Raw genomic sequence first — 12,780 nt, 5'->3', positions numbered from 1 at the left:
ATTTTTCTGGGCATGGTTAAATTGCTCTCCAGAATCGATACTCTCTCAACACCAGCGTATGAGTCCCCATCCTTCTACATGGTCACTAACTCTTGACGTGCTCAGACTTATTTTCCTAAAATTAATAAACAGGGATTTTGAAATTTTATATATCAGTTCTCCTGTGTGTGAGTTTGGTTGTCCTTTGTCTGTCACCATGATTGTAGTTAGTTTGTGGACTTTCAGAGCTCAGGATCTGGCTACTTGTAAAGAGGATAAAAAGATACGTTATAGACGGGGAGAAATATTGGCAAACCACGCATCCAACAAAGTGCGAGTATACAGAAAAGACAAAGAACCCTCAAAACACAACAGTAGGGGCGCCTGGGTGGCTCAGTCGGTTAAGTGCCTGACTCTTCATTCAGACTCAGGTCATATTCTCACGGTCAGTGAGATTGAGCACCGCTTTGGGCTCTGTGCTAACAGCAGAGCCTGCTTGGGATTCTCTCTCCCCCCCTCTTTGCCCCTCCTCTGCATACGCTCTCTCTCTCTCTCAAAATAACCAAACATTAAAATAAAATAACAGTAAAAAAAAAACAACAATCCATTTAGAAAATAGGCAAAAGACACATATTTTACCAGAGAAGATATTAGATGGCATGTTCACCATGAAGAGGTGTTCACCATGGTTAGCTATTAAGGAAATAAAGCCACAATGATACATCCTCTACTGAAATGGCTAAAAAAAAAAGTAGTGACAACAGCAAATGCAAGCAAGGATGCAGAGAAGTCGATCACTCATACATTGCTGATGGGAATGTAAAATGGTCCATTCTGGAAGACAGTTTGGCAGTTGTTTAAAGATCCAAGCATCACCTACCCTGTGGTCCAGGAATTGCACTCCTGGGCATTTTCCCAGATAAATGAAAACTTATGTTCACAAGAAAACCTGTACAGGGGGGTGCCTAAGTGGCTCAGTCGGTTAAGCCTCCGACTTCAGCTCCGGCCATGATCTCGCAGTCCACGGGTTCGAGCCCCACGTCAGTCTCTGTGCTGATGGCTTAGAGTCTGGAGCCTGCTTTGGATTCTGTCTCCCTCTCTCTCTGCCCCTCCCCTGCTCACGCTTTGTCTCTCTCTCCTTCAAAAACAATAAACATTAAAAAGCAAAAGTAAAAAGAGAAAGAAAAAAACCTGTATGGGAATGTTCATAGCAGCTTTGTCTATAATAGCCCCAACCCAGATGTCCTTCAGTGAGTAGGTGGGTGAATGCCTAAACCAGCTGTGTTAACACCCACACCATGAAATACCACTCGACAATAAAAAAGACATCTGCAGTCTTGATGAATCTCCAGGTAATTATGCAGAGTAAAAAAGTCAATCCCAAAAGGTCACATACCGTATGATTCCATATATATATGGAATATATATATATATATATATATATATATATATATATATACACACACGTATGTATAAAACACTCTTGAAGTGGCAAAATTATAGAACTGGAGAATAGTCGTTTCCAGGAGCTAGGGAGAAGGCAGGGGAGTTAGGATGGGATGACAGCAGGAAAAGGGCAACATGAAGGATCCTGGTGGTGACGGGAAGTGTTTTGCATCAATGCTAATGTCCTGGTTGTAGTATTATACTATAATTTGTAAAATGTTACCACTGGGGCGGGCGTGAGAAACTGGGTAAAGGGTACCTGGGATCTCTCTGTATTATTTCTTAGCAACTGCATATGTATCTCAATCATAAAATCAAGTTTCTTTTAAAGCCTATTATTCTGTATCTATAACTTCTACATATCTTCTGTATCTAAAATTGTATTGAACATGATTCAATGATTTAAGAATCAAGGTTACTGTTCTGAATAGCAATCATACAGGACTGACAAAAGGCAATACTGGAAGGAACTACTAGCCTTGGCCTTGAACTTGGGTCTTTTTAGTCGGTCTCTTGTGTCTGGCTGTCCTTGTGCCTATTTCCCTTCTGCCCCCATCATTCATGCTTCATGCATTATTTTCAGGCCAATAAGACTTTGAATGAGGGCCTCTCTTCTTAATGATGATTTGTAGTCTTAGAAGATTTTCTTACTTTTAGACTATTGTATGGAGAAGTAAAATGGATGAAATGAAGTCTTGAATTAAAATACCTGATCTGAGAGGCACGTGGGTGGTTCAGTCGGCCAAGTGTCCCGCTCTTGACTTGGGCTCATGTCATGATCTTACGGTTCGTGGCTTTGAGCCCTGTGTTGGGCTCTGCAGTGGCAGTGTGGAATGTGCTTGGGATTCTCTCTCTCCCTCTCTCTGACCCTCTCCCGCTCATGTGCTCTGTCTCTCTCTCTCCTCAAAATAAATAAACTTAAAAAAACACCTGATTCGACAGCTGATCCCCAAATGTCATTACACTTGCATACGTAAAGTTCAAGGAAGATGGCTGAGAAAAGTCCTTCCCTCTTGAGCAAAGTAGTCAACATGGTAAAGACAGGTATATTTATTTCATATGACAGCACATTTCACAGATATGTACAGAATGTTTGTATACCACTGACTTTAATACTGCACTTCTATAAAGTATATAGTTATAAATATTGTATGCCACATAAGCAATAAAATTCTTACATATAAACAGCAATCTACTATAGAGAACAAAGAATTCACAAAGAGATCCTTAGTGTCTAATTTCTGCTCTGCTTTTAACAGAACTGGTAAATATTTTAATAACACAGAATAATGGCTAGTTATTTGCAGCGTACCTTTCACTTTCCTAACTCTGTGCCCTTTCGGCAACTTGCCAAATATAATTTTCCTGGTAAAGGCTGAGCTGCTGCATGATACGTATATTTTAGACAGTAGTTTCTACTCAAAAGGAAACATCGCTCACAGAAACCGCAATCCGCACTAGTGAAGTTTATAATGAATTCTTTTTGCTAATGGAGAGCAAATACCACATACACTAATCACATAGATGTTAAAGCCACAGTTTCAAGAAGTTAATTCACATTCTGAAGCACACTGCTTATAGTAATACTGCTGTTTAAAATATACTACTGCTGAAATGATTAGAACCCCCAAAAAGCACAATATAAAACTCACAAGAGTTAGTGCTAACAGCAAATCCTGGCTGTGAACAGAGAGAGGATTACTTCTAGAAATATAGTATCTTGATAACATTTGAGCATTTAGAAAAGTGCTTTTTTTTTTCCCTACTAGATTTGCTTTAAGTGCAATGCAGTTTGCTGTGCTTTTCCACTTTACATAATCTTAGCCATGAACTCTATTTTGATGTTCTCCCAGTGCACATCTTTAAAGGTTAAATGTGGACGATGGAATTTAGGTGGACATCTATAACTTCCTATAAAAGGAATGTTAATATCAGTCTCAACGGCTGAGGATGATTTTAACTTAAGCTGACAACAAAACATCGCTCATGGAGTTTTCTGTTTGGGATTACGTGATGATACCAAAACACTACATTGTGTAAAAATTCTGTGAACTTCATGAGATAAGAGCAGGGTCAGTTGCATATTGGCAGTGCGGGAGACAAAATCCACAGCTAATTTGAGGGGTAGCCTCTAAAAATGTAAAGCAGCTTCACAGATGTGTTGCGTAGCCTCTGATGGGGACAGAGCACACACGCGGAGTAGATCCCCAACTCCAAGCATTCTGAGGACCGCTGCCTTCCCTGCTATGAAGTTCCGGAGAGAAAGCAGCAAAGGGAAAGTGTGGGAGGGGAATGGGCAACATACACCTTAGTGCAGAGAGAGGGGAGTGCGTTTAGCTCTAATATTCCTCATTGAACTTGGAGGTATGTGCCTTCCTGAGAGATAAGGCCATAGTGCTTTGTTGTATGGGCTGGAGTGTCCATCCACATGACCGTGACCACAAAATAGGCTGCTTCCAGCCCCAAGAACCTCCTCCCGGAAAAAAAGCGTCTGGAGATGCTGGAGCGCAAAGGAACAAAGATGCGGGTCATGTGTGTTTGGGGGAGGGGGATGAAATGGTAGGAAAGTCTGGTTCTGTAGTGAGATGCTAGTTTTGGAAAGAAAATTAACGAACTGTCCAAATTTCATGTATAGCCATCCTTTTGGTAATGAAACACCGAAAAAATAACTCTGTTAGAACGTGTAGGTAAATGTTTTGTCTGAGTCCTAAGTTTTACAAATATGTAAGTGTATACATACGTGTGTGTGTGTGTGTGTGTGTGTGTGTGTGTGTACCCATGCCTTTTTGTGTTTTAAAGCCATGCCTTTCACAATGGTCTCAGTATAACTCTGATAGCTCTTCGGTAAACACCTGGAAACACCATTGTTAACAAGTATCAAAGAGCAGGCAAGAATGTCAGCTAGAAGTTGTCTGGGCTTTTTTAAGGTTCTTCAGAGAAGACAGACAGATAATTTCTGAATAAGGACTACTGTCTGAAGTAGTTTTGAGCACTGTTTATGGCTACTCCTCTCTCTTATTTATCCAAACAGAAACACACCAAAACTCCAGTTAATAATGAGAAGGACTTTTTCCTTATTTCCAATATACACATATTCCAGCTTTGTACACATTAAATAGTGGTATTTCGTGACAACATCAGTGCACTTAACAATTCCATATTGCACATAATGAGGAACTAATGCCCAATTCTTTTGGCTCTCACTTGCCCAAACTGAAAAACAAACAAACAAATCCAAAACTGTTTTCTATTGCATAACCTTATCTTTCTGTAAAGTCTAGTGTGGGTGATGCCTTCGATGGCAAGGTTGTGAAAGGAGCTACAGGAGGGGTGGTGGCAGGTGGGGGCAGAGTGACAGGAGGTGGAGGTGGTCGTCTTGATGGCAACACACAGAAAGGAACATTTGTGCCTTTATTCCAGTCATCATCAAAGGTCACGGAGCCAGAGAGCGAACTCGGCTGATTATTCAGTAGGTCTGGACAAGATGACTTTGACTTCCCTTTCACACCAAAGTCCTCCTCTTCCTCGAAGGTTACCCATCCTTTTGGGTTGCTGATTTTTGCCGAAGACTGGCCCTGCAGATCAAAACTGTCCTTAAAACCATCAAATGATGAAGGCTTGCTATTGTTATGACCAAGAGGCTTCAGGGAAGGGAAAGGACTGCTGGCAACAGGCTCGTCTTTGGAGAGCCACGAAGTTGCCTCCGATTCTTGAGACTCGGCTCTAAATGGGTTTCCGGGAGCTGCAGTCCTGTCGGTGAAAGGATTTGTGCTGGTCAAGCTAGTAATAAATGGGTTTGGAGAACATCGCATATTTTCCTGGGATTTACTCCGGGCTGGAATTGGAGGCATGCAAGTTACAGAACTCAAAGTATTCATGTTACTTTGTGTTGCAGAAGGCAACTGAATCAACCCCTTCGGGTTTGGGGTTGGAGCACACGATGTTTGAATGGATGACTGAGCCTTGGATACAGCAAGCAGACTGAATGACAGATCTTCAAATGGGTCATTCTTTAAGGGTGATTCCAGTCTGACGGCAAAGACTCCATTTGTTTTCACCTGAAAAAGAGAACACCCAATAATCAGGAAAAAAAAAAAAAAAAAAAAAAAGACAACATGTTACTTTTAACAACCCCTCTATGCTTCCTGTCTCAGTTATTCATGGGGGGAGGGGGAGGGGGCAAGGATACAAATTTCAAACTTAAACAGCTTTGTATAGTTTGTTACCTTGGTAGTTTAAGTAAGGTAAGACAACTAAAACCTTACTCTTTAAAATCTCCCTACTACATAAACCCCTTTATTAAAGACATTTGTTTAAACCCCAGAGAAGTTAAATGGTTTGTTTCATTCATGCAAGTTCTAATATGATGTAAAATGGAGAACTGGACAGAATTCAGCAAATGACTTGAACATGCCGTTTTATCAAATGTTAGCGTGAACGCAAGAAACCCGTATTTAGAACTTATGCTAGATCTGTAGAATAAACTTCCAACACCTATCGTGATGATGATGTGGTTTCATTGTTCTTTTACATATATTTTTATTTAAAGTTAATGTTACTATGGAAATTAAACTTCATGAATGGAAACTGACTTCATTGGTATGTTTATATTCTTAAGCTAAAGACAATGCATCTTTCCTTTTCTACTTGGAAAAATGTATTTTCAAAGCATTTTTTGCCTTTTAAGTTCTCCTTTGTAGACTAAACTCTGCCAATGATGTGACAATATTCCTTAACTGACTTTCCTCATCTTGTAAGAAAAAGTTTCAAAACATATGCTCATTAATAACCATATGCAAAGATTGTTTAAAACTGGTGGGCGGGGGCGGGGGGGGGGGAGATCCCATTTTCTATTTGGTATATAATCCGTTCTTTCCATGTGGCAGAGTTGGCTGTGAACTGGCAGGAGGAGTGTCCTGAATTACTTTATGGTCGTAAAAAGTGTGCCCTCTGTGCCTAGTTCACAAAGAAGCCAGCTGGGAGAGGAGCATGTCTATGGGACTGAGCAAAACCAACTTCTCCAACTTCTTTAATGGGGAAGAGAACCCTGGTCTTAGGAGCAAAAATTAGCTCATCACGTGCTTCATTTTGATTAAAAAAACAAAAACAACCTGTACATAATTATCGATACTAAGTAGATGACTCGGATATTGATGCCAGATTTAAAGATAAGAAGATAAACTTTTGGTTGAAAAGGACAGGGGAGGGAGCATTTGGGCTCAAGGCCTGCAATGTAACAAAATGGAGCACCACCTAAAATAAATTTAGAGAGTTGGGAGAGCAAAGTAACTAAATGTTCATGAGCTGTGTTGAAAAAAAAGAGCAGTGGTCCCCACCCACAGAAAAAAACATAACTGCATTTTATAGAATAGTAACTTGCTACTTTAACAACAGGGAAGGCTGTTCATTTGCATAAGGCAGTGATGGATAACTTCAATAAGTGAGTAACTTTCAAGTATCTGATTGTTTTATTCAATTGTCCTAGAACATACTTCCTAACTGAATAAACAAGTATATTTTTCTCCAAACAACTTACTATGACAATAAATTTGTATAAAAGAGTAAACATGTAACAGACTCAAAACTGTATTCTAAGTTATTAAAGGTAAGCAGATGTGTTTATGGAAATCTGCTTGAAAGACAAATCTATTATAGACATTAACAAATTACAATTAACTCTATATTAGAAATATAATCTCTGCATTATTTTTTTTAAAGTTAAAAAAAAAATTTTTTTTTAACATTTATTTATTTTTTGAGAGACGGAGTGTGAGCGGGGAGGGGCGGAGAGAGAAGGAGACACAGAATCTGTGTCTGACCGAATGTGTCAGGCTCCAGGCTCTGAACCCATAGCACAGAGCACAACATGGGGCTCGAACTCACAAACTGTGAGATCATGACCTGAGCTGAAGTCAGACGTTTAACCGACTGAGCCACCCAGGTGCCCCTAAACTTTTTTAAATGTTTATTTATTCTTGAGGGAGAGAGGGACAGAGTGTGAGTGGGGGAGAGGCAGAGAGAGAGGGAGACACAGAATCTGAAGCAGGCTCCAGGCTCCGAGCTGTCAGCAGAGCCCAATGTGGGGCTTGAACTCACAAGCCCCGAGATCATGATCTGAGCTGAAGTGGGATGCTTAACTGACTGAGCCACCGAGGCGCCCCCCTGCACTGTTTATTAATGCAGCAAAATGGCAGTATCTGATCCGGTGTGGGACCCAATTCCCCCATGGCAGATGGAACAGTCCACAACACAGACATTACAGGAAAGGAGAATTTTATACTTTGCACAGCTTAGAATAATAGCAGGCCTGTGGCAAATAAATGCTTTATGTTTAAATTTATTTTCATATATAAAAAATTTGTTTTCAAGATACATTAAAGGTAATTTGGTAGAAGCAGGATCACTTGAAGTTACAATGAAAGCCACACCACCATTCACTATACTGGAATTAATTTATCATCTAAGCAGGTTTGTGATGAATTAACATGAAAAATGGTGAGGAAGGTGTTGGAAGGACCTTTAAATAATCCTGTTATAATATTAACTTTTATCTTTCTAAAAGTTCTCCCTTACCAAAAATAATCTTGTTACTAAAATTATTTGAAAAAAAGTTCCCAAAAGAAACCTAAGAAAAGAAGTTAAGTTTTGTATTTATGTAATTCTGCCATCATTAAGACCCAGAACCATTTGGTCTTGCCAAACAGACTTTTGTATACCTTCAACCTTCTTGAAGGTACACCTTTTAGTTTTGTTAATTTTCATAAAAAATAAAGCAAAAAAAAAAAATATGGTAAAGCATTAATAAGAACAACTAAAACGGTTCCTAAAAATCTGAAATACGAAGAAAAAAAACAGGTTTATGACATGATAATAGAATTTATTAATGTGGACAGGTGGTTTTAAAAATGGGTGAAACTTTAGATGTATGAAGCAAAAGATTCATACATCTAATGTGCTAAGACAGATGAAAAGCACAGATAAGATTGAGAAATAATCCAATACCTGTTACCCTGACGGTTGCTCCTGCTTTGAGAAAGGGAACACAGACATCAAAGGAAAGAGTTAGGAGGACGATCTGAGACCAAACAGCAACCCTACCGATCCAGTCTTTGAAATACTTTTATTTCTATATTATACACAGAACCTGACAGAGGCAACATTTGCAAGTCACAGCATGAGTTCAAGAGACAACTCCAATTCTTTTGTAATTCTGAATAAAAAAATGTATCGTTGATTAGGGTTCAAACTTTAATTTTGCCAGAGGTTGATGACCAGCCACTTCAAAACAAAAATAATAACCCAAATAGGTTTTTGGAGCTCTAAGATATTTTAAGCAGTCTGTTATGGACTGAATGTTTGTGTCCCCCTAGATTCATATGTCGAAGCCCTAACCCTCAGTGTGATGGTATTTGGAGGTGGGGCCTTTGGGGGGAGGGGTGGCGGTGACTGGGGTTGGATGAGGCCATGAGAGTGGCCTCATGAGGGATTATGCTCACGGAAGGACACCGTGGCAGAGAGCCTACTCTCTCCCCCACCAGAAGCCCTGAGGAAAGGCCACATGATCACACAGTGAGAAGGCAGCTAGCTATCTGCAAGCTGGGAAGAGAACCCTCACCAGAACTCAACTGTACTGGCCTCCTGATCTCAGGCTTCAAGCCTCTGGAACTGTGAGATCACACATTCCTATTGTTTAAGCTACCCAGTTTTTGGTATTTTGTTATGGCAGCCCGAGATGAGTAGGACATAGCCACAAGACAGCCTATGGGTTTATCACCATTAGAGGAAATGTATAAAATGGCAACACTTTGCAGAAGTACTACCCCACTGAAAACCAGTATTTATTTTCACAAAATGATCAGGATCCAGACATATTCTATATTACTCAAATTTTCAGAAAGAAGGTACTATCATTAATTCACTTCATAACTTATTAGTTGTAAGGTACACTAATATAAGAAATTTTGTTGTTTAAAAATGAAATCATCTTTTTGTACCATAGCAGTATTTTTTTTAAAAAAACAGTAGGCTCAAAAACAGTTTTGAGCAAATCTTCCCCAATATCTAAAGCTTACCTCATTTTAAAATACCAAAACTCATTTGACAATCGAGGAAGACATCATTCTAAAATGTACTAGGCATTAAGAGAGTTTCCTGCCTACTAAACACGAGACTCCTGGATTTAAATGAACACTTCCTTGATGATCTCAGATTTATGTGTATCAGCTCTGGCAGTGATAGAAGGTAGGAGGTATTAAATAGATCTAGAATGCTGAGATTTTCTACTCGGTCTCTTTCACTGTCAGCTATCACAACAGTATGGCAGTGAGGCTGTTACTCTATTTCCTGTTGGATTTCTGAACTTCAGGTTCTTAGATGATAATCAGATGACCAAGATGCCAGAAGTCGGGCAGATAAGTGAGGCATTTCTATGTTCTGTACATGTTAAACGATCATTTGAATTGGAAGGGTCTTTTCTATATAGAACTATCGAGTAAAAACCCATTTAAATAACAATAAAAAGTAGTGCTAGGCCATGTATGTTTTTATGTTTTAAATACCTTGTGTATTTTGGGCAGAATTAATAATAAAGACTTAATAAAAATTATTAAGTGTTCAGTTCTAAGACTATTTCATAGATCACCAAAGTATCAAATATGTTGTATTTTAAATTCTCATCCTTTTCAACCTATAGCCACTGAAAACGATTGTTAAATTTTAGACGTTCATTATGTTTTGAATAGGCATTATTCTTACGGTTCAAAATTCAAGAGGTACAAACAGGTAAATGCCTCCCCTTCCTTCCAGCCCCCTAGCACTCTAGGAAGAAACCGTTAACCACTCTGTGATTCTTCCCAAAGAGGGTCTGCACACAAACAAGACCCCTGCTCCCCCAAGAAAGAAAAGTGTGTGTGTGTGTATAATATTTGGAGGAGTCTGATATCCATGACTGAGGCCAAAAAAATATTTAGAATTTAAAACAAACATCCCTGGTAGTTTCAATGAAGTGAATGACACAAGATTCAAGGACATTCTCTGCCAGGCCACACACAAAGCACGTGCTGTCTGCCACCAAATTGCCATACCCATTCCAATGAAAAACAGAAACCAAAACCATGGACAATGACCTAAGAAAATGATAATGTGGTAGTCATTGGAATATTGGTCCTGTAGTACTTTTGTGGTATGATTTTCTCCTGAGAACTGCAATCTTACTGAACGGTTTGCTCTTTGTCCAGTTTTTGAGTACTGTATCTGTGTTCACGTTGGTCTAAGGATACTTAAACTATTACAGACTTTTAGGAATTAAGGTTCTCTTTCCTAAGAAATAGGTGCTTACTTTCTGTCTTAAAACAGTAGTCAAAGCTTGAAGGTGGCTAGTTTGAAAGTGTTTTGCCTTCCAATTACATTTAACAAAATACGATAGCACACATTGCAAGAAAATGAGAAGAAAAATTCATGCCTCACTAAAAGTAGATCTGCAGAGAGAAAAGAACAGTGGACATGTATTGTTTGAAGGATTTCTACAATTTTTGTACATTGTCAACATCCTCAATTTTCTGAACTAAAAAATGTAGAATACTTTATGGTATTAATCAGCTTAAGAGAACATTTTATTTCTCTCATTTATATCTCCTTCTTTAGTTTTTATAAATGTGACCCACTGTCTAATGAGAAAGTGCTAATTGCTGACAATATTCATTTTAAGACTTGTATTTACTTTACTATCTGTTTTTCACCATACAGAAGCATAAGAAACTGTTAACTTCTGCCTACTAGCTGGACGTATTCAGATAGCTGTAAAAATGGGGGCAAACTAGTATTTATAAATGTGCTTAAGGGGCCTTGTCAGTGAAAGAGCAGACTTCTAAAGCTTTACACATTCCTTTGGCCTTGATGACATTTTTAAGTTAAAACATCAGGATAAAATAAAATGTAAGCCTAGACATCAAAGAATGTTCTTACCAAGCATAGACTTTAACAATTTTACTAGAATGTATATAGCAAAATGAAGTAAAACGGCATCCAAATAAAAATAAAACAATTCAACTTGTACGATCACCCCGTATTAAAATAACTCTGTATATATACACCAGAAGTCCTTCCAACGTGAGGTCACATTGGCATAAGACAAATCCTTGTGATCTAGGACTGTCACCACTGAGGCAATGGCACTGTTTTCTGTGTGACACCAGTGAGGTGCCCTTATTCGTTCGATGGTTTTTACTTGGTGAATAAGCCCATTGCTGCACACCCCAAACAGAAATACCTGAAGACCCCGGTGCCAGCTCGGGCTCGGAAAAGAACCACTGCTTGCACCTGGAGGAACACAGGAATTATTCTCTGTTCGCTGGAAATTAACCATTCTGCCAGAGGTAAGGCATCCCTGTCCAGAAAGTGAAAGCCGGAACTAATAGATCGGCTGTGAACAAGAAAAAGAAACTACTGCTGTTCGTCCTACTATACTAAGTAAGTATCCAAAGTAAAGCGGGCATTTAAAAAGATGAAAAAGTCACAAACGCTTTGAATGTGAACAAGATAAAGGAACCCGGGAGCCCCTGGGAAGTTCCGTCAAGAAGCCAATCCCAAGCTCGCTCTCTGAGAACCCCGGGTCCGAGGGAAGTGGGTGCAAAGACTGTATACCAAAGGCATCAAAGGTGCTCTCTGTTCACCAGGGGGCCTCACCTGCGGCTGCGGTGGCTGCGGAGGCTGCGGCGGCTGCGGGGAAGGCTCCGGAGGCAAGCTGTGGGACGACCTGCTCCGAGGGGGCGGCTGCGGCGGGGTTTCCAAGCTTGGCTGGGGGGCGGACTGAGGCAGAGGCGCTGCCACGGGGACGAGGGGCTCCTGCATCTTCTGAACGGGCGGGGGCAGAGAGGGCTGCACGGGGGGCGCAGCCTGAGGCTTCAGCGGTTCGGGAAGAAGGACTGAACCTAAACGATGAGTTTTCAGATGTCAGGCCCGGTCTAGAAAACCAGATCCTGTTCTTCCTTTAGTGAGGCCTTGGGAGATTCGAGTCCCCCGCTCCCCCGCCAGCGGCCTCATGGCCTGTGGCACAAAGAAGGAAGGCTCTCCCTGTTGGAGTCGGTCGTGGAAGGTGAGAGATGACAGAAGGGAGAAGGAAAGGTGAAAAAACTTAGAACGGACTCGGGCCTACCTTTCAGTCCTTCCGGCGGTCTGCTTTGGCTTTCAGGAGCCAGTCTTCCAGCAGATGCCCGAGCGTGGCTCTGTGGGGCACTGATCACTCCGGCGCGGGGCGGGATAGTCTGCGGGAGGGGAAACACAACATTTGAGACGCTTATTTTCACGAGATGAGATTTTGTGGAAATAGTTGCTTTTGTATCCCGTCTTGTCACCCCT

General features: G+C 40.4%; 1 protein-coding gene across 20 annotated transcripts in view; it reads right to left on the bottom strand.

The window, feature by feature from the left end:
* Nucleotides 1–2,459: 2,459 nt before the first annotated feature.
* SYNJ1 (synaptojanin 1) overlaps nucleotides 2,460–12,780 on the bottom strand; it is a 93,489-nt gene continuing 83,168 nt past the window's right edge. For 16 of the 20 annotated variants that reach the window (XM_045436845.1, XM_045436846.1, XM_045436833.1 and 13 more), the window contains 3 exons: nucleotides 12,578–12,686; nucleotides 12,109–12,353; nucleotides 2,460–5,483 (listed from right to left, as the gene is read on the bottom strand). In XM_045436845.1, the coding sequence (XP_045292801.1) occupies nucleotides 4,686–5,483; nucleotides 12,109–12,353; nucleotides 12,578–12,686 (1,152 nt within the window). In that variant the 3' untranslated portion in view covers nucleotides 2,460–4,685. Of the gene's footprint in view, nucleotides 5,488–8,427; nucleotides 8,453–12,108; nucleotides 12,354–12,577; nucleotides 12,687–12,780 lie in introns of all 20 variants that reach the window. The other 4 variants (XM_045436847.1, XM_045436848.1, XM_045436850.1 and 1 more) reach the window with 4 other exon arrangements.

Source organism: Leopardus geoffroyi, chromosome C2 (assembly GCF_018350155.1).
Source record: "Leopardus geoffroyi isolate Oge1 chromosome C2, O.geoffroyi_Oge1_pat1.0, whole genome shotgun sequence".
Taxonomy (NCBI): Eukaryota; Metazoa; Chordata; class Mammalia; order Carnivora; family Felidae; genus Leopardus; species Leopardus geoffroyi.
Note: the sequence above shows the minus strand (reverse complement) of the source record. Positions and strands in the feature narration are given on the sequence as shown.